Source organism: Mugil cephalus, chromosome 3 (genome assembly GCF_022458985.1).
Source record: "Mugil cephalus isolate CIBA_MC_2020 chromosome 3, CIBA_Mcephalus_1.1, whole genome shotgun sequence".
Lineage (NCBI taxonomy): Eukaryota > Metazoa > Chordata > Actinopteri > Mugiliformes > Mugilidae > Mugil > Mugil cephalus.
Window position 1 is genome coordinate 10,584,950 of NC_061772.1, and position 21,168 is coordinate 10,606,117.

At 40.3% G+C, this 21,168-nt stretch overlaps 3 protein-coding genes and 1 long non-coding RNA gene across 6 annotated transcripts; 2 read left to right on the forward strand and 2 right to left on the reverse strand.

The window, feature by feature from the left end:
- The first annotated feature begins 350 nt into the window (after positions 1-350).
- On the forward strand, positions 351-2,991 carry LOC125005547 (zinc finger protein 771-like). The gene is made up of 2 exons (XM_047580970.1): positions 351-605; positions 1,815-2,991. Exons 1-2 carry the CDS (start codon positions 368-370, stop codon positions 2,771-2,773), a joined length of 1,197 nt encoding a protein of 398 aa, XP_047436926.1. The 5' UTR covers positions 351-367; the 3' UTR covers positions 2,774-2,991.
- A 1,092-nt stretch (positions 2,992-4,083) lies between these two features.
- dna2 (DNA replication helicase/nuclease 2) lies at positions 4,084-16,902 on the forward strand. Of its 2 annotated transcripts, XM_047581544.1 has the most exons (25): positions 4,084-4,497; positions 5,039-5,092; positions 6,885-7,701; positions 8,137-8,245; positions 8,875-9,024; positions 9,389-9,572; positions 9,676-9,824; positions 9,990-10,112; positions 10,229-10,475; positions 10,578-10,692; positions 10,863-11,019; positions 11,109-11,300; positions 11,414-11,656; positions 11,754-11,867; positions 11,978-12,087; positions 12,232-12,341; positions 12,470-12,598; positions 12,724-12,816; positions 12,959-13,152; positions 14,303-14,392; positions 14,649-14,862; positions 15,101-15,190; positions 15,273-15,458; positions 15,571-15,717; positions 15,867-16,902. In XM_047581544.1, the coding sequence occupies exons 1-25, from the start codon at positions 4,468-4,470 to the stop codon at positions 15,918-15,920; spliced, it is 4,101 nt and encodes a 1,366-aa protein (XP_047437500.1). In that variant the 5' UTR covers positions 4,084-4,467; the 3' UTR covers positions 15,921-16,902. The 2 variants fall into 2 exon arrangements, with proteins under 2 accessions (XP_047437500.1, XP_047437501.1); XM_047581545.1 differs by lacking the exons at positions 4,084-4,497; positions 5,039-5,092 and adding an exon at positions 5,509-5,648.
- Positions 12,442-14,291, reverse strand: LOC125005898. Of its 2 annotated transcripts, none has more exons than XR_007112503.1 (4): positions 13,285-14,291; positions 12,942-13,120; positions 12,679-12,825; positions 12,442-12,580 (listed from the first exon to the last, which is right to left on the reverse strand). It is a non-coding gene; the product is annotated as an uncharacterized LOC125005898 (long non-coding RNA). The 2 variants fall into 2 exon arrangements; XR_007112502.1 differs by having other exon boundaries at positions 12,942-13,161.
- Positions 16,903-16,951: 49 nt separating the features above from the next.
- On the reverse strand, positions 16,952-21,034 carry LOC125005897 (phenazine biosynthesis-like domain-containing protein 1). The gene is made up of 10 exons (XM_047581546.1): positions 20,842-21,034; positions 20,101-20,200; positions 19,218-19,316; positions 18,879-18,988; positions 18,530-18,559; positions 18,323-18,411; positions 17,972-18,063; positions 17,603-17,686; positions 17,333-17,395; positions 16,952-17,183 (listed from the first exon to the last, which is right to left on the reverse strand). The coding sequence occupies exons 1-10, from the start codon at positions 20,923-20,925 to the stop codon at positions 17,071-17,073; spliced, it is 864 nt and encodes a 287-aa protein (XP_047437502.1). The 5' UTR covers positions 20,926-21,034; the 3' UTR covers positions 16,952-17,070.
- Positions 21,035-21,168: the final 134 nt, after the last annotated feature.

Consider the following 21,168-nt stretch of genomic DNA (forward strand, 5'->3'; position numbering starts at 1 on the left):
ACAACACTGAGTTGCCATGTCTGTCTGACATAAGCGCCTTTGCAAATTGTACAGCTTGCATTTCCTAACGTCAATTTCCTTACTCACGTTAACACAGTTTTCTTTTCTCTTTTTACTTCAGCTTCTACTTGTTTACTTGCCATTTTTGCTCATTTTTGGACAGAGAAACACATCAATACATCCGACCCACCCTACGGTATTAATTATACAGTGATTCATTTTAACGCGTATAATTTAATTTAAATGCTTGATTAATCTGTTTAATATTTTAACAGATACAAAGACAGAAAGTAAAAGCCGATCTTGCAGGTAGGGGGACCGTTTGATGGTTGACATTACTTGTTTCTCTCTCGGTATATGGCAACCCATGGACCAGCTCTCCGCTGTCAGCCCGTCAAAACACAGACTCAAGTCTCCTATGTCACCCGCGGAAATGTCCAGAACCGAAAAGCTAAGAGCTTTGGTCAATGACCGACTGAAAGTGGCCGCTGAGGAAATATTCAGCCTTTTTGAAAAAACTATTAAAGAGTACGAGGAGGAAGTTTTCCATTCAAAGCAGGAGGTGGAGCAGCAGCAGCAGCAGCGAAGCGTGGCCGCATGGAAAGGTAACCTCTAAACCTCCGACACAAATACTGACATAGTGTTTAGTAGAAACAAGACGCACTCCAGCCTCCAGTGTGACAATCCCTTCATACTAACCAGTTACACAGGAGAAAGTATATAGCGCCATTTTGCATCCGTGAAAGAGGGAGTGGGATGCAAAATGGCTGTCAGTGGCAAAGTGGCACTAAAAACCAAACTCCACGTGAGGAGGGTGACAAAGCCTTTTTACTTAAGTAGCCTATCTTCTACAGTTTGGAGAAGAATAAGGATTAATACAGTGGGGAAATGAAAGCTGAGGCTTTCCATGTAAGTCACCCACTGCTGATGGTGATGCATGTTTTTACAATTTGCCTTTTTTTAATTTTCAAATTAAAATGATAAACCAGACTGGGTTCTGGTTCATCTTAGACATATACTTATTATTGTTATTGTTATTGAGCAGAATAAAACAAATATTCCCATCAATCCACTCTCAGTAATCCACACTACCACAGTTAAAAAGCTGATATTGAGCAAGTTATTGAGTGATCTATCTGCATTCAGACCTTTAAGTCTATACTTAGACATAGAACTCCTTTAGCAGCCATTGCAGCTTTTGAGGCATCTTGATTTATATCTTCTGAATATTGGCTGGACCATCGAAGACCAGTCAGCGGTAAAAAAAAATTGTTTTATATCCTTACCCTGCTATATGCCATGTCACAGTTTCATCATTGAGATCTTCTTTGGACTCCGATTTTGTCCTGGCTCAGGAATGTGTCTTTATAAACATTGTCCAATTTGTTTATTTCGACACACCTGGATTAGACCAATCAGTTCATGGCATCTAAGAGATAATTAAAATGATTTAAGATGTTTGTGTCACAGCGGGATATCTGGATACTTCCACAAACTACAGTTTTTCACAGTTTTACATTTTTAATTAAGTTGGCAAAAAAAATAATAAAAACATTTATTTATTTATTTCAAATTAAATGCTTTAAACAATGCTGAGAACATCATCACACCTGTACAGAAAATCTTTATGCTGTATGAACAAATGACACGACATAATAACCACAATTCTGATGTTGGTATATACTGACTGAGACACATTTCAGTACCCACATGTGTAGATCTATTTTTATATATATGTGTTTGTAGGCAAAACCTTCATTATTATTATTTGTTGAAGCTAAAACTATCATTTTCTGCTGTATGATATTTTCCAGCCCCTCTACAGCTCTTTGTCCAGGAAGTGGATATTCCTGCTGAGCAGGATCACTGTGAGAAGATGACTGATCTGTGTGAGGATGATAAAGATTTACCACACATTAAAGAAGAACCGGAAGTAGAACTGTGGACGATGGATGAGGCCGGTGAAAAGCAGGAGGAGGCCGAAATCAAAGACACCATGTTCAATATAATTTACGTGCAGAGAAGTGATGAGGATGGAAAACATTTACCTCAACAGAGTCAAATAGCTGATAATGAAGTGGGAGACCCCTTTTCCAGCTGCTCATTTCAACCAGTTAAAGAAGGCTTTGGTGCATCTGAGCCAAGCAACAAATGTCAGATGAGTGAAGTAAGTGACGATGAATCAAGAGACAGTGGTGGACGTCGATCATCTATGAACACGGAGAAACCACAGAAAACTGGGGAGACGTCAGACAGGCCGTACACCTGCAGCATTTGTAAAAAGAATTTCAGGATTAAATCTATTTTGACTCGTCACATGAAGACGCACACAGGCGAAAAACCCTACGGCTGTAGTGTTTGTGGTAAAAGCTTCATCCAGCGCTCCTATCTGCAAACGCACATGAACTCTCACTCTGGGCAGAAACCGTACACGTGTAGTTTTTGTGGCAGAGGGTTCACGCAGGTCGGAAACATGAATGCCCACATACGGATTCACAAAGGAGAAAAACCGCACGGCTGTACTGACTGTGGTAAGAGCTTCAGGGAGAAAGCCGACCTAATCAAGCACATGATAATTCACACCGGAGAGAAACCTTACAGCTGCACTGTGTGTGATATGAAATTCAGCGCTCAGTCTAATCTGACCCGTCACATGAAGGCTCACTCTGGGGAGAGGCCGTACAGCTGCACTGCCTGTGGGAAAAGATTCGTCCGACGTTCTCATTTAATCAGTCATATGAAGACTCACACAGGAGAGGACCCCCAGACTTGAGACATTATTGTATTAGCTCCATGATGTGTGTTTGATAATTTCCTCAGACATTAGATGTCACATTAGATGAACCATAATTTAACCAGATCTTTTATAAACCTTGCTATTGTAGAGTACGATGCTCATGAAGCTGTAAAAGTGCATATTTTTCTAATTATTTTTTCTAATCTGTTGAAATCAAGTCAAATAAGGTACACAAATAAACATTTTTTATCAAACATTTTGCGTGTAGAAGGTCACAGGCAAACAAAATGAAGGTGCTTCTAAATAAAATCCAGAATCCATAACCCATCATGTTTTATGTATGATAATAATAATTGTGTTTATTACATGCATTATAAAGAGGGGCCAGGTGAAAGTAAAGAAAGGTGCCCTTGCTGTTCAAAAGCAGTTGACTCACATTAACTTTCATTTGATATGGCTGTATTAAAGTTCATCTTAAAGAAAGATATGAGGTGAGAATTTCATGAAGAATTTCATGTAGAAGCTTGGCATGAAATCCTCCAGTCGTAGCAACTGAGCTGCTTTATTTGTGCTTCTTAGCAGAGACATAAGTGAATTATACACACAACAACCTGCCAGAGGACACAATCTTAGTAAAGTGCAATGCCAATATAAATAGTGTTACATATGTTTGTAAATATTTAATCATTTTTAATGTTCCCTCTGTGCTGTAGTAATATTCAGTTTATGCTGTGATACGTGTATTAATTTTCCTGAGTGCTGTAGAGTTGTGCTTGTTTTTGCGTATTTTTCTTTACAGTGTGTATATATATATGTAAATTTGCCATTATTTGAGGAGGAGACATTCAAAAGTTGAGTATGATAAAATCACATCAACGGTGCAACAAGGTTTCAAAAGTTGTAACTGCATCATTACATGAATGAAAAAATACCAGTGGCTTTTGTTATGTGCTACTCACAATTGACAAAGCTCTTCTGGTTGAAGAATGAACTAACTTATCCTAAGAATATAACTGGAAGCTCTCTAACAATAGAGATTTAACTAGGTAAATAGTTTTTTTTTATTAAACAGTGTTTTTTTTTTTTTCAAACTTCACAGCTTTATCAGCTGAAGGTTTGTAGTAATACAGATAATATCGTATTTTAAAATTAAATATTTTTCATGGTACATGCGACATACAGTTTTTATGATTATATAGAACGATTTGTAAATTATTTGAGTTACTTACTGTTGTATTATTGTGTCGTTTTTTATTTAACTGAAGTAAAAGCTCAGATAAGGTTTTGTAGCATTGTTTGTCCAACAGGTGGCAACATTGGGGTTAATCACTTCCGGTTCCTTAAAAAAAAGTGATTTTAGCGGAACTCCTGTGACGTGATTTCCGTTCCGCGAAGCTGAAACTTTGGCGCGCCAGACTTTTAAACAAGCACTAATGGAGACATCAGACAAAACATCGTGAGGATGACTCCTCTCTTAACACCGAGCCAGTGCAGTAGTGTATGTAATTTAGTTTAGTAAATTACGTGTAGTTGTTAAGTTGTTAAATGATCTGTTCGTTGCTGGGTTGGTAAATGATGTGTTCGTTCAAATCTAAACACAACGAGCTGTAACGTTAGCTGAGCTTAGCCTTGGTTAGATAACAACTCCGGTCCGCTGCTAAAAATCAGACTATTAAACTGCGTCGGCCAGAGGTGGACTAACTTCAGGCTGCTGTTTAGTCAGAGTCACCATGAACAGGACCAAGGTGAAGAACACAAAGGTGAGTACTTGTTGTAGAGAATAACAAAGATTATCGTTACCTATGACACCTGTCATTCAGTATTACTGATGTATCACTCAGCTAAAATTAACCCAGCTGTGTTTATCTACGTTTACTTCTTTAGCACAGTAGTGTAGCCGAGCTTCCCGTTTATTCTGGACAACAATGCAGATCCTCGTCAAACACAGTTATCAATTCATTCACATATGAGACATGACAATCAGTATTTATTGACACACTTGCTCACACATCATATAAGGAAACACACTGGGGCAGTTGACATCAATCTAAGTAGAAGAGTAAACAACGAGTATATAAAAAGTCTGGATTTAAATGTAGATAAAAGTGTATTAAAGCTACATACTCTACATCTTTATTACTCTATTTATTTTTATTTTATTTTTTATAGTCTGAAGTGTTCTATGTAACTGCTGACATAAATGACATGAAATAAGTTGTTGTATAACTACAAACAAATGGCACCTGAGAATTTTTATTTATTTAATTATTTATTTATTTTTGCTTTTGTGGTTTGTGGCAGGTGTGTGGAGGGCAGAGGAACATCTCCACTTTCTTTTCCTCCCAAAACCAGAAGGTAATGCTAAAACAACAATTAGTTGTATTTTTCTTAACCTTACTTTTAGCTTGACAGGTCTTTCAAAATATAATTCTTCTTATGTTTAGTCTTTATTAATCATTTAGACAGAGGTAATTAGCAGAGATGGGGACTCGAGTCATTGTGACTTCGACTCGAGTCGCTGTTTTGATAACTTGTGACTTGAACTGACAAAAAATGAAAGACTTGAGACTCGACTTGGACTTGGAAGTTAAAGACTCGGGACTTGACTTGAGACACGATGACTTGAATGACTTGACTGTTGTTGATTTCGTGTTTTCAGTTTTAATATAAATATAAAATTAATATTAAACATTACTCCCTCTGCGTATCGGAGAAACACGCTCCCTGATATCAGATCAGTATCACCATGTCTACCGGGGGTGTTACCAAAGGTCGTCCAATATGGTTTTCTTAATTACCACCACGAAGCGAAACGACCGACACCGGAGTGCAAGACATGCGGCACAAAGATATCACACAGCCAGACGACACCGTCAAACTTTGTCCGTCACCTGAAGACTCATTCTGCACAGTAAGCACTTGTAAACTAGCAAATATTATCATTTTAGTCAGTAGTAGCTAACGCTAACTTGATATGATACGGTGGTGATGGAGGTATTTCGGCTTGGCGGAACTTTTTCTCTTTTTTTGATGAATTTTTAATTTTTTAATTTTTAATAATTTAAAATGGGCAAAATGATATTCCAGCCAACTCAGAATCATTACGTTTTTAGTTAATTAATTATTAATTAATGATACATGTTTGTAGAGCAATAAACGATCGTTGTACTGCCATGTTGTACAGTAGCCACGTTCAACCCCTCGTGGCGCTTAACTCTTGAAACTGGCGGCAAACAACTGCCCAGATTTGATCGAGAAATACTGACTACTCCAGTCGGATTGTATTTATAATATCAGGCAAAGTCTGCATTGACTCACTAACTCTCAAGCCAAAATTTGGTTAAAACTGAGTAACCTAAGTAAATAAGATTTTAAAGTTGATTGAATACTGTTTGAGATGGACTAAATTAAGTACTGGTTTAAAAATGGAGTAGTTACAAGCTTAAAAACAGATTATGACATAAATAGGGCTTTAAAACTTAGCAAAGTAAGTATATAAAATTTAAAATAGAATAAATATATGTGAAAACAGTACATGAAATAAATAGGACTTTAAAATGAAGTAACTTTTAGTTAAAAACATCATATGAAGTTGATTTGGGTTAACAGCTGAGCAAATGAGGTAAATAGCAATAAATATGATTAGAAAACTGAATTAATTAAGTAAATATGATTTAATTTATTTAGTTTACAGTGCAAATCAAGTTGGATAAATTGGCCAGTGAAGTTAAGTGAAAGTTACTAATATCTTGTCTTTTGACTTTATTAAGATCAGATTGTGCAGGTAAAATAAAGTGACGTGACTTGGACTTGACTTGCCCAAGAAAAAATGACTTGTAACTTACTTGAGACTTGTGACTTACTTGAGACTTGCACATATGTGACTTGATCCCATGTCTGGTAATTAGTAGTAATTTAGAGATTATGATCAATATAATATTTTGGCATCTTAAAAACAATCTGATAAGTTGAATAAATTGTAGCAATTTGTATATTTAACTAGTATTACAGTTTTTAAGGAGAAGACAAGACATTGTTTTCTGTGATTGTTTTGTGTATAAAACTGCACATAATAATAAAAAAAAACAGTCTGCTTTTATGAACTATTGCTTGTTTTTCTTCACTAATTTGTCTGTGACTCTTGTAGGACTTGTCATCCTCTACAAAAATATCCATTAAAGATGGAGAAAGCTCTCTATTCAGACCCCTTTCACCGTCAAAGAGGAGTATCCTTGGAAACCTTGAAAACCTGCCCTCCTCACCAGATCTCATCCTCTCTGTGCCTGAAACTCCCAACAGTCAGATCAGGCGTATCTGCTCCTCTTCCTCCAGAGAGGTTGGACGACTGAGTCCAGAGCCCAGCGGAGATCGGTCATGTCTGGTAAAGATGGGCCAAATGTCCCCAATCTGTCGCAGTCCTCTCTCCAAGGAGCAGAGCGTACAGAGAGTAATGACTGACGATGGAGTAAGGACCAATTGGCGAAATGGATGTTCTGGCAAAAGACTCTTCAGTCCTCCTGAAGAATCCAACAATGCCAAGAGACAAAGAATTGCCAATCAATTTCAGCCCAGTGCTGTTATCAGTCCCAAAGGCTGCAGCATAAAAATAGGAAAACCTGTGACTGGTCCTCAGATCTCCAGTGACCCATCAGCTGGCCGGCCTGAGAAGTTGTCTGTTTCTCTCCACTCTTTGGGGGAACAGAAAAAACATCCGGAGGTACAAAATAGGAAAGCTTCAGGCTTTACTGTGATAACAGAGCAGAAAGTAACAGACTTGAAAACCAACGTACACACTCGTCTGGAGACTTACTCTGTCACTGACAATATACATAAACCCAGTGCACAAACTGTCCCACCTGTACCAGAGATCGAGTCTGCCCTAAACGTGGACGAGGCTAAAGGAACACCAATGACGGATGGAGACAAAGACAAAGAAACATCATCAAATCAGGAGCAAGGTGCAGGTACTGTTGTTAGATGCCACATACTGTATTTCCTATGTAGTTATTGCATATTTTCCAGCATCAAATGGATCCACATGGTGTATATGTCAGCTCATGGGCGCCGCTCAGTTTAATAGAAAATCTGACTGTATTGTAAAAGCCATTCATTTAGTCAGTTTTTAAAAAAATAAATAAATAAATATTGACATCAGACTAAGCTTTAAAATGCAGTATTTGTTGGTGTCAGAACTTACCTGATCTACATGAACATATTCCTCAGTTTAAACATATGGTTCTCCAAATGATTCTTTCTACTCAACCTTCTAGTCCCTTTCTGGTGGGTCCAAAGTGAAAACATAATATAATTTCCCAGCAACAGAACAAAATATCAGGCGCAACAGATAATGTCCCTTTCTTTGCCACTGTGCTAACGTTTCTTTATATTTCATAACACAGGACTGACGTCTGCAGGTCCCACAGAAGAGATGCTGGATGAGAGCTGGTTTGCAGAGCAGATGGATGATAATGAAGGACTTGTGACAGAGGATAAGTCCAAAAAGCCCCGGTGAGACACAGTCTGTCACAGTCTGTCTTATAGCACTGTCTCACTGCAGAGTTTGTGAATAGAGAGAAAAAAGTTGATAAAAGTGAAAAAGCCCCAAACACGATGGTAGTGTACATTTCAGACTGTAGATATTTAAACACAATATTGTCTATGTGTATGTAGTAATATTATGATGTCCTGTTTGTCCTTTTCCTGTGCTTTGAGCAAAGTTCTTCAAATTTGGCACAACATGGTCCAATGCTAATTATTGAGAAGCTACTCACAAATGTCTTATACGTGTCCACCCTCTCCATGTCCTCTCCCTGGATAATTACCGGGACAAGGTTGTTCCTCTGTTAGTCCACCTCAGGCTCATTGTTTTGGCTTTTGTAGAGCTTCAAGTGTGTGATGATCCACCAAATGACAAAACTATTGATCAGTCTGAAGTAGCGGCCAAAATATTATAATAAGTTTAACTACATTTAATTAAGGTAGATTCTGTGTTATTATGCCTGAAGCACACAAACTGTATAACTTTAAGTGAAGGTTGAAGTATTTGACTTGTGTCTCATAAATGCACAGATGATCCTGTTAGTTTACTTACACTGGCATAGATGAATAAGTCAGATTTTTCCTCTCCGTCTGTACAGTAAAGTTCCAGACCATGTGATTCTTTCTGGAGGCCCCAACAACCGCTACTGGGTTGTGGATATTGAGGAGAGACCTGGCCACAAAACACTGATCATCTCATGCTCCAAGTCTCTACATCCAACAGAGACTTGTCTTCTCAAAGATGGATGGTAACGCTGCCCTACTGATATTTTAATTTCTTTTCATCTAAAGATTAATTTTCCCTGTTCCCAGACACAGCTCCGGGTTATTACTTATAAACTGTACCTTTGAGCTTTTATTGCGTTTGATAAACAGAGTCCACTCTTGTAGATGCAGTAAAATCAATATAAGTAGAAGGGGTTGCCATGTTTGATTAGCAATAGGATGTTTCAAGATTCACATATGATGAGGATTTGGAATCACTAACATCTATGAAGTTTACTACATATCACCTTGTAGGGATCATTAAGTAGGTTGCCATGTTTGATTAGCAATAGCTCCATCAGGCATATGTGTGCCTTTATAAAGTGTTCTTTCTTTGGGTGTTTGCAGGGAGATGACACCCGTCCGTCGTGGTGATGTGGTCCATCTGGAGGGCCACTCTGATGGTGGATCCTGGGTGGTGGACAGGGAGCAGGGCTTCCTGGTTTTACTGCCCGATACCCTCATCTCAGGTACCAGCATCTCCAGCTCCATCCGCTGCATGAGGCGTGCAGTACTGGGCGACCTGTTCAAGGTTGGTGTTCTGGTGCTGATCACTGTGTCTTTAAGGACATAACCTGAATTCACATACCTGAATAACACAATGCTATACTCTGTACCATGCCTCGACTCTGCAGAGTTTTGATGGTGTCTCCAAGCAAATGCTTAACGGCACCATAGTCCATGAAGTCTTTCAGAGAGCAGCTACAGCCAAAGATTTTTCTTTGGAGAAGTTGTCCAAGCTGGCGGACGAGGCGCTGCACAGTCCTCGGTACCTGGGAGACATGTAAGTGGTTGGATTTCTGCAAGGTGATGCAAAAATACCGAATGTCGCAGCAGTAAAGACGATGCATCTTGTTTGTAGCTTCCAGATTGTTGTGAATTCACTGTAAGTTTAAGAGTTCACCTCTTTGTCTGAACTTACTGTTTCTGTTACACGTGTCTTTCTCAGGTACAGTTTGGGTGTGAGTCAGGAAGAGATGAAGCAGGAACTTCATGATTATCTGCCCTCGCTGGAGCTCTGGGCAAATGAGTACCTCAACTCCACGACACCAAAAGCAATCAGTTTTAAACTGTATGTACACACACATAAATGATCATCTCTACAGGAATTTATTAGTGTGAGGGTAACTACCTAAAGCCAGTCAAAAAAAAGTGTTTATTTACCTGTCTCTGTCTCCATGACCACAGCCCTAGCAACAGCAGAGCACCAAGCAGGGGCCAGGACTCTGCAGCTGTTGCCACGGTTACAGAGCTGGCAGACATAGAAGAGAACGTCTGGGCCCCGAGATTTGGCCTGAAAGGGAAAATCGATGTGACGGCACGGGTTCAAATACAAAGACCACGAAATGGCAACCACCGAATTCCAGAGGAAAAGACCGTCCCCCTCGAGCTGAAAACTGGAAGAGAGTCAAACTCGATAGAACATCGTAGTCAGGTTGGTGAGCACCTGCTCAGTTGGGCAGAGACACACACGTGGGATAAAGGAGTCGGAGGAGAAGTCAGTTTTAATCAGGTCTGCTTATGTTTGTGTGTTTAGGTGATTCTGTACACTATAATGAGCTTAGAGAGATACAATCCTGAAGCTGGATTCCTTCTTTACCTCAAGACTGGCAACATGCACCCAGTAGTAGCCAGCCACATGGACCGCAGAGGTACAGTACGCCTTCGTTTTTATTTAGACTTTCATAATTACTGAAAAAAGAAAAGAAATTTGCTCTTCTACAAAATAAAAATGTTTGTAGTTATCTTACTACTAAACAAACACCTTCCACATCAGCCTCTCCGTTCACCTTTAATGTTAAACTCTTTATTTTAATGGCAGAGCTGCTGAAGCTGAGGAACACTTTAGTCCATCACATTCACAACTGTGTGGAGAAAAAGGCCGAGCACAGCCATCTCTCCAGGCTCCCTGACATCCTGACTTGCAGACAGACGTGCCAGTACTGTCCTCAGAAGAGAAACTGTGCTCTATATGAGAGGTAAACCTTTTGAAGTGGACTTTTGGACAGTGAGTTGTTCAGCCCTCCTTTTCTTCTGTCTCAACATGTGTCCCTCACTTCTCATTCAGAGCGTTGGATACCAGCTCCTCAGACGTCAGTGAGGAAGTTGTGCGGGACTTTCTGGAGCAAGAGACGGGTCACCTCACTCCACCACACCTGGACTATTTTTCCCATTGGCTGCTGCTCTGCTGCCTGGAGGCCACCGCCATGGAGGCCAAGAACGGGCGGAAGCGCGTGTGGCTTCAGACGGTTGAGGAAAGGTACGAAACTGGTAGTCTGATAGTCTTTGTCTTTCTCTGACACGCTGTATTAAACCTACATTTGAATCCCACCTTTTTAATTTGTTTATTCTGACTCTGATTTATGTCTCCAGTGAGAAGTATGGGAGCTGCGTGGGGAATCTGCAGCTCAGCGGCCCAGTGATTGTGCAGTCTGAGGGCGTTTTCCTCCATCGCTTCAAGCGCAGTATTGTTGCATCGCAGCAAGGTTCAAACAACGGCTCTCTGGCCAGCGGAGATCGCGTTGTCCTGGGTGACCAGGAAGGCCGCTTTGTTGGCTTGGCGACGGGGTACCTGTGTGAGGTCAGCAGGGCGTCGATCAGCTGCACACTGGACAGGTAAAAACATATTTACATAAACCTGCTGTCTTAGTAGTTCAGTGGACTTTCAGATTCCTATGTTGAAGTCGGCTGTTTTGTGTTACGTGTTTAACAGGGATCTGTCAAAGTTCAGAGGTGTGTTGTTGCGACTGGACGCTGATGAAGGTGTGGTGGGCCTCAGCACTCACCTCACCAATCTCTCCAAACTGATGGAAAACTGTCAGGACAGGTAGACACAGCAGCATCGCATGCAGATTAAGATCCAACGAGCCAATGCATAATATACCAAAAAATGGATGGAGTGGTGCATGCGTAATGTAAAATCTTCTCTCTGTGCAGTGATCGTCTGAGGGAGCTGATTGTTGACCTCCGCCCTCCTGAGTTCATCTCCAACCTCAGTTCAGTTCTGCCCAGAGACGCCAAGGACATCGTGGCCAACATCCTCAAAGGTGGACCAGCTCTACTCACAACTGTTTTTTTTTAGCAAAATGTCTTTCTCAACGAGTCATTGAAGCGTTTCCACAGAGTCTCTATGACAGTGAGGGCATCCCATCAGCTGTGTAGATTAACTTTGTCTGTGTGCATTTGTGTAGGTCTCAATAAACCCCAGAAACAGGCCATGAAGAAAGTGTTGTTATCTAAAGACTATACGCTCATCGTCGGAATGCCGGGTACAGGAAAAACCACAACCATCTGCACCCTGGTAACCCTCAAACCCACAGCTTATCTGTTCACTGTAAAAACCACAACTCCTCTCCCTCTTCTGTCATGTGGTGGTTCTCCTCATTCTCTCTTTTGTGTTCTTTGTTTCTTCCTCGTCTGTCACGTTAGGTTCGTATCCTACATGCATGTGGGTTCAGTGTGTTGCTGACCAGCTACACCCACTCTGCTGTCGACAACATCCTGCTGAAGCTCAAACGTTTCCGTGTTGGTTTTCTCCGTCTGGGACAAGGACAGAAGGTGAGCTACAGTCTAGATAGAAATATTTTATATATCTATTTGTATTTTTCTTAAGGAACAGTTGACCTAAAAATATTTACACATTTAAAGATGTAGATGTCTTGTTTTTCTGCCACCCTCTCCAGGTTCATCCAGACATCCTGTCCTATACAGAAGAAAGTGTGAGGAAGACAGGAGTTCACACTCTGTCAGAGCTGGAGCAGCTTTATAACAAAGAGGTGAGGAGTCTGTGGATTATTATAATCACAACATTTCTCAGTTAGTTTCACTTGTAGGTATTGTTGCTCACAACGTCAAATCAAACGACAAATCAAACTGGTACAAGTGATTAAATGAGTTTGACCTTCTGTCTCGTTCTAGCTGGTCGTGGCAACCACCTGTATGGGGATCAAGCATCCCATTTTCACCCGTCGTCGGTTTGATTTCTGCATCATAGATGAAGCGTCACAGATCAGCCAGCCCATCTGTCTGGGGCCGCTGTTCTATGCCAACAGATTCGTCCTGGTTGGAGACCATCAACAACTGCCACCAATAGTGCAAAACCAAGAAGCCAGGTTCAGTATCTGAGTTTTCAAATGGGATGTACTGTATGTTCATGTTCATGCTTAAAATTAAAAACGTTCAGCCTTAATGTAGCTGTCACATTAGACCAGTTTAAAACAACAACAGAGACAACAGAGACTTACATAGACATAGAACCTGTCCCGGTGTGAGCTGTTTATATTTGTGCGCTCATCGTTCTGACTCACTTTGTAAAAACATCACACAGATGCTGATGTTTTGTTCCTACTTCCTGCTGCTTTTTCCACTTCCTGCTTCACTTTGAACATTGCCGACTGAATCCTTGGCCATATTTTTGTGTGTGACATATGTCATACAAATGTTTGTATCTCCAAACCTCCTCAGTGATTTCCATCTTTATTGATCCAAAACAACTGCGAAGTAAATACTAAAGCGGAAACACGCTGCTACCAAACGGACCAGTCACAGCTCTTGTGGTTTGTTAAATTTCTCAGGTGCACGTCAGCTACACGTTAGAGTCTGGGCTGTCACTGTAGATACGCCGTCAAATTGACACAGAAGCCTAAACCACCTATTAGTCCTTAGCATTAAAATGTCAATTCCCCGAATTTTGGTCCCTGTTAATTTTGCAACGTCTGTACCAGCACATGTGGTTAAATACTAACAAACAACAAACTACTGTTGTTTTATTTGGCTGAGAAGCTGGAAGTGTGCAGCTCTTCATCTAACAGTTAGTTCTGTTTTGTTGGTGGCAACATTTCAACTTGACCTGCTGTTAAAAAGTGATAAAAATGACTACTTTCATTTTTGATTAATGATAGGAGAAACTGCATACTCATTGTAAAAACACACCGCATATGCTGTGAGCACTTGAAAATAAAAGACAACTTATGTTTGGCCTATTAAAGGATGTTCAAGCTGCAGCAGGAAAACGTTTACATTAGCATCAATCTTTGCATTCATATCCAGATGGATGTTCATAGAGATTAAAATAGCAGTAACTTAATTTGTTTCATTATTTGTTGCCACAGACATCCACTTCATAATGATGCAGATATGTAAAATATACTGCCATACTCTGTACCATACGCTCATTCACTGACAGATTTATGTAAATTAAAATTTTAAACTTTTAAAATGTTAAGATTCAGAGAGTATTTTTTGTTGTTGTTTGTTTCTCAGATCTCTCGGGATGGACGAAAGTCTATTTAAGCGACTGGAGCTCCACAGTGAGGCAGTGGTCCAACTCAATGTACAGTACAGAATGAACAGGTAAACCCACCTACTCACCACACTGCAGGGGCCGGTTGTCTGGTTTTATTGATTGTCAGCTCATCATTTAGGCAACTAAAGTGGCACTAAACAGCTGATAATTTCATTAGCTTGGAATGGAAAAACTTTCAAATTTACTAAAAGAGAATTTATTACAGATGCTCCGTCTTTCTTAAAACTACCAAACATCTGTTGTGTCAAACACAACTATTAATATCCGGTTATAAATAGTGTGTGCGCTGTGTTTTGTTTTCAGGCAGATCATGTCTCTCAGTAACTCTCTGATGTACGACGGACGGCTGGAATGTGGATCGGAGAGGACGGCCACAGCCCTGCTCTCCCTGCCCTCTCTGCCGTCTGTGCAGTCGGAGCTCCGTTCCTACTCGCAGGCTCATCCCCAGCACGACCTCTCGTGGATCCATGCCACATTGTTGCCTAGTAACTCCGTTTGCTTCCTGGACTGCTCAGTGGTTGGTACAATTTGAGTGCAGTAAATCTGAAGTGTAACCAGTTTGTTTAAATTTAAGCTAAAGGTCGAGCAGCAGCAGCTGCTGCAGCTGTTGAAAGTGGTCTGACTGAAATAAGATCGGTTTATTGGGGACTGAGTTTTCTGATTTGGTTCCTAGCTTGACAGACCTGGTAAATGGAGGGCGGTGTAACAAGTCGGGAGTTAGTCTTCATCTTGTTTCTCTCTAATGGTGCCTTCAGGTGCCTGCTTTGGAGTCGATGGAGCAGGGAGGAATAAGCAATCACACAGAGGCTGCCCTCATTCACATACTACTTTCATTACTGATAAAGGTAAAACATCAGGGCTCAACAATTTAATCAGTTACCCTTTTCATTATTAATCCTGTCTGCTTTCTTGATTTCTTTTCTTCAGGCAGGGTGTAAGCCCAGTGACATAGGAGTTATCGCCCCCTACAGACAGCAGTTAAAGGTTATCTCAGCTCTGCTGCAAGCCCCTGCTTTCACAGGTGTAGAGGTGAACACGGTGGACAAATACCAGGGACGGGACAAAAGTCTGATTATTTTTTCTTTTGTCAAGAGCACTTCAGAGGACGGAAATGTGAGTCTGCTTGATCCCATCTGTCTTTTTTTTTCACTCTGTTTCTACATGGATAATCAGAGAAGTGAGCTGAGACCTGATCTATTTCTTTCTCCTGACTGTCCCCTCAAAGTTAGGAGAGCTGTTGAAGGACTGGCGTCGCCTGAATGTAGCCATCACCAGAGCCAAACACAAGCTGGTGATGGTGGGCTCTGCCACCACCCTGCGACGCTACGCATCAGTGGAGAAACTCCTCAGCCATCTCCTGCAGGAGAACATGATATCCTTTAAAAGCACACCTTAGTTCGACCACCGTCACTAATAATTGGTTAAAAGGAGCACTGACTGTTATTATTAATTCAGGCAGTGCATCGATGACTCTGTGTAGCAGAATAAAAATGTACACATTTTCCTGAACCCTTACTTCACATTATCCAGCTCCCTCCAGCGGCCGACAAGGTCTTACCCAGCATGCACCTGTGACAGAGGCCTATAAAGCTATGATGGTCTTTCAGGTCGAGAAGTCAGGGGCTGTGGATCAGCTCATTGGAGGAAATAATTTAATTCTAGCCTGCTAATAATTAATTGAATTAATTTAACATAATTCAAATACCTTTACAACCATAGTCCTGTATGAGAACAAATGTAGAAAACCGAATGCTGCCTCACAAGAACTTTCATGTCTTTGGAAATCCGTTATAACACAGTTGTTGTTTTTTTTTCTTTTTAAACGTTGATCATTTTTAAATGCATCACCCCAGTTTCAAAGGTGTCGCTCAACATTTACGCTCTGAACAAAGAAGGGTACAGATAAACTAGACAGTAACGTACTTGCACACTGTATTCTGCAAGATCTGTGAAATGGTCTTACAGTTAAAATAATTTCCATTGACACTGTGATCATTTGTGCTACATCAAACCTCAACTAGGACAGGCTATTACTGACATATGTGTAGTTCATTTCACCCAGCTACTACAGGAAGATGAGCTCCTACACTGAAATGACCACATCTACAGGACTTTACAAGCTGTATTATAGTAGCCAGTTCTTTGCCGTTGTTTTTTCACCTCAAAATACCTCATGTGAAGTGTCTAATTTCTTATTTAGTGGAATGAGCCACAACAAACTGGTACATAAGTAAGCTGTCAGTTTTTGAAGATTAATTCACTACAGCAACATGTAGGTTGTTTATCACCAGCAGAACTACAGCTGAACAGAGAACAAAGAGGTATCATGATGCCTTGAAACTTAAGTTATTTTTCAGTGTTGTTTTTGACAGTGCACTCCAATGTCTTAAACTGTGATGTTCACCTCTGATTCATTAGTTTGATTGAACAGCATATACCAATTAACTGTGATGAAGCTCCGCGTCTGATTTGACCTGTTAATCTGTTTCTTTGTGTATTTTTTGAAAACACTTGTGATTTCCTTTTGCTGTTATGTGAATAAATGATACAGATCTTACCAAAGTGTTGAGTATTGATAAATCAAACGCAGACTGATCAGTCAGGGCTTGTGTATGTTTCATGCTTTATTTAAATCTACTTTTTATCATGTGGTAAAAAGTCTCTGTCTGCAGGTACCTAGCTGTCTCTACATCTCAAGCCCTCTTTGCTTTTTATATGTCTACAATTATACTATGAGTTTTCCCTGCAGTACAGTGACTGTTTGGCCACCTATGTTGATTCTTCCGTCGTCTCTCACTTCAAGTTCCAGCTCCCCGCCTCGACTGGAGCACTGGTAAGCTACACAAACACACACGGGATAATGTGAGGGTCAGTAATGATCTATTAATAGTGAGAAACTACGCCTACTACACGTAAATGATACAAATGACTGTCTCGCTTTTTAACTAATTTGATCTTGAACAGGTTGAATTGGATAAATTACTTACCCAACATTTTATTCTTTCCTAGTTCTTTAGACCAGTAGCTTCCGAGCACAGTGTGGGCCGATCCTGCAAGGACAGAAAATTAGCTTCCAACCTTTCCAGGTACGTTTGACAGGACACATTAAACAACTTGATTGCACGAGAGCGAGGCGTCTGAAACCACCTCTTCATTGTTTCGTTGTGTATGACAACAAATTGATTGCAAAAGTACGGTAACATTAAAACTTTGTAAAACATTAATGCTATGAGAAGCAGTGATGGTGACAATCTTACCGGTGACGGGGTCTTCTGTGATACCGAACCACGGAGCAAAGTATCTGGAGTAGAAGTCATATCCTGGCTGGCAGTCTGGTGATCCTGTAGTCGGACAAAGAAACATTTAAAGGAAAAGATGTTGTGACAGACTGGGCTGGTCTGAACAGGGCTGTTAAGGTTTAATATCTGTGAGCGATGCACATTTATATACCACACTTCAGCTTGGATGACAGGGTTTGCATGTTCTAATGACTAAGGTTTTTTCATCTGATCCTTCTAAAGTCTGTTGGTTCACTTTATGAATGATTACTGCATGAGTTCAACCCTGCAAGTCATAAAACCACACAACAGGTCTAGTTAAAGCATCTCATACGTAGCTCTGGATACCTTTCATAGTGACGATGACTCCTTTGACTCGTCCACTCCTCTCACTGCTCTGAAGAACAGCAGGGTCAACTTTCAGACTGGTCAGTAGTGACCTGGAAACAATGCAGCACACATGCATTTAGAGATTTGTAAGGTCTGAAAGCTCAAAGGCTTTTTTTTTTTTTCCTACATGCCTTTGGTGCAAATAACTAGTTTTGCATCAGTGTACAGACTCAAGAAATATAACTCAATGTTATTTGGCAAAGAGATGTGCAAAAATAAGTGGAATTCGCCAGAATATGGGACAATAATATTGCCTTAATAGGTCAACAAGCTAAATGTGTGTGTGTGTGTGTGTGTTTTGATTATAACCTGTCACAGCTGTCAGCCAGCCGAATCAGCAGTTTCTTAGTGTTGGAGCTCAGATAGACACCCTGTACCGGATGGTTTCCAACTGCTGCCTGTATCCCATATTTAAATGAGAGGGAGAGAGAGACCGTTTCAAACAAACAAAGACGTGTAAGCTCAGTGGTGCAAACAGTTGGACACACTCATGGCTGTTGTATAAATATTACTGACCTTGATAATGTCTCTGAACTCATTGGGATCCTGAGATAAAAACAGTTCAGATTAAAAAAAATAAAAATTAATTAAAAGTACTTTCTGACATTTTGGAAAGTCTCTCTGTCATAATCCCGAAAAAAAAAGTAAAAGGTGCTGGACTTCTGCTATTTCAAATACATTTATATGATATTTTACTGTAGAACAGCAGATTTTGTGGATTGACTCGAGTAGCATTTCTAACACATTCATACCAGTTCATACCACACACACAGGTTGTTCAAGCACATCACTGTGATCTTATTAGCAAGGATTTTGCTTGCTTGACTTCTTGGTCCTGATGGGTTACTCTGACTACATACTCTACCTCCTGAGTGGGTGGATTTAGTGGAAAGTCCATGACATAGCCTTCCCCCTGCTGAGTGACGGACAGTTCTCCACTCCTAGTCTCAAACACCAGTGTGGGATTTACGTTCTCTGAAGGAACACATACAGTACGTGGTATTACGAGTCGGCTCGACAAATGCTATTTGTAGTGAACTGCTTTGTGTATTATATGATGGAGCTTTACATTACAAGGACTTCAAACTCCAACGTTATGACTCCAGTAGTCTGCTGTGTCCTGCCCTCAGTGATACAAAACGCAAATACACCCTGTGTGATGTGATGTGTGTACACAGCATATGTTTGTCATGTTGTATCTTACTCTTATACTGGAACAGTACTGCTGCAGAGGCCAGAGTAGCGTGGCCACACAGATTCACTTCAGTAGTTGGCGTAAACCATCGAAGGCGGAACCTTGAACCTGTTGATAACGTCACATTTTCAGACAGTCGCCAAATCACACAGAACGTGTAACTCTCCACAGAGCTCTGACATGTATAAACCTAGCACATACAGGAAATGGTATAAACACAATATATTAAAACGGTTTGCAGTCTTTCTGATGTCAATAATCAACAGCAGATTCACAAACTTGCAGTTTGACATTTGGACACTTTGAAGTATTTCCTGTTGATATGTTTTGTGCTAACTGCTAAAACAGTATGCTGTTATTATATTGGTTCTATTAGTTGTTAGTTATATAGTCACTGAGGTTAATAGGTTCATTCAAGAGACTCTTAAGCTGTGTGTAAATGACACAACCCTTGTTTTTGGGCTGTTGCACCCTTTGTAAAACACAAGTGACTACACACTGCATTTTAACTGTGACAGCTGTCTGCATTGTTCTTCCACTTCCCAACAATGAGTCTTAGCTGTGTATTGAACATTGTTACCTGTCAGACTGCTGAGGGCAGGTGTTTTTCTTTTTTCTTTTTGTGTACATACAAGAACAGACTTTTGACATGCCTTGATGACCTGCACTCTGGAGCCATTTTCAAGTTCTTACCTCTAAAACCTCTGTTACGAAACACTTTGAATGGCCAATAACAGTATTCCAACACCCCCAATAACAATACATTGATAACTGACTGTGAAAATTTTTAGGTTAGTTCAAGTAATAGACATAAATGTGCTGTTGAATCTTCAGCCTGGGAAGTCTCAGCTGACATTAATGATCAGTAATAAATGATGTAATGGGCGTATACCTGTAGTGAAGTCGTCAGAGGGGTTGAGCCTGATGATGAATGCCGTTTCTGAAAGGTTCATCTCTGCAGCTATCTTCTGATACAAGACATCACTCAGCTCCTGTGAGAAGCACAAGATATAACACACACACATAAATATATTGCAATAATTAAAAATGGCTAGTGGTGGATGCATATTGACCGTGTGGACTCTAGGGCTGCTTAGATTATTATGATCAACAAATGACAGTCTTGTTTTCATTCATTATTTTTAGTTCAGCTTTTATTGTATTTTGAATTGTCTTCAGTTCAGTTAGTTTCCAGACGTGTTAGGTCCTTTACATGTAATTGTTCTATTTTGAAATAATAGCTCAAATAGCTTTGGCTATTTAATTACAAGTATTTGTCAGGCATATGTAATCTCAATACAAATATGCATCACTACCCCCTCATGCGGATTGTGTTGACAGATTTGACCAAACTGACAAAGGCAAAAGCTAAAAACATTTATATTTTTAATATATCATGGTTAACTTAGTGAGAATTGTTATTTATTTAAATTTTCTCTCCTATTATTTGAGTTTACTGAGATCTCTAAACTGACAGAAGCTAAATGCTGAGTCAGTATTGAATAGCTGTAATCTTTGAATAAACGAGTAAATATTTGATGGCACAAGTGGTTTTTGTCACGCTCCAGTGCTGGCCGCCATGGTCCTGTCTGAGTGAACCACACTGCACCCTGATTTAAATATTGTTACTCACTTGCATTAGTGGACAAATTGCCGCGGGATTTCCCTTGAAGGGTAAATTGGTGAAGGCATCCAGCGTGAATACTTCGATCTCCATTATTGTTATTTAAAAAAATGAAAATGCCTTGAAACCAACAGAGTCTCCAGTGAGGTCGGTTTCTGAGCGTCCGCAGCCAGATGGACTTTCGACCCCGTCTGTTTGGCTTTGCAGTCTGTCCTCAGCGTTAACTCCCTGACACCCAGCGTTGCCAAATTTTCAACCTGTGTTCTTCATCCAGCACCGAACTGCTTTGTCTGATGTCGGAAGCGAGTTTGTTGTTGTTATTGGCCTATTTTAAGT

Bases quoted from the DNA above. Each gene is read 5' to 3' on its own strand.
- LOC125005547 (XM_047580970.1), top strand. From the start codon at position 368: ATGGACCAGCTCTCCGCTGTCAGCCCGTCAAAACACAGACTCAAGTCT. The intron at 606-1,814 runs GTAACCTCTAAA...GATATTTTCCAG, and splicing joins AAGCGTGGCCGCATGGAAAG to CCCCTCTACAGCTCTTTGTC.
- dna2 (XM_047581544.1), top strand. From the start codon at position 4,468: ATGAACAGGACCAAGGTGAAGAACACAAAG. The intron at 10,113-10,228 runs GTATGTACACAC...CCATGACCACAG, and splicing joins AAAGCAATCAGTTTTAAACT to CCCTAGCAACAGCAGAGCAC. The intron at 13,153-14,302 runs GTTCAGTATCTG...TTTGTTTCTCAG, and splicing joins GTGCAAAACCAAGAAGCCAG to ATCTCTCGGGATGGACGAAA.
- LOC125005897 (XM_047581546.1), bottom strand. From the start codon at position 20,925: ATGGAGATCGAAGTATTCACGCTGGATGCCTTCACCAATTTACCCTTC. The intron at 18,412-18,529 runs GTCAGTAATATT...TATGGGATACAG, and splicing joins AGTTCAGAGACATTATCAAG to GCAGCAGTTGGAAACCATCC. The intron at 17,184-17,332 runs GTAAGTAATTTA...GTGTTTGTGTAG, and splicing joins AGGAAAGAATAAAATGTTGG to CTTACCAGTGCTCCAGTCGA.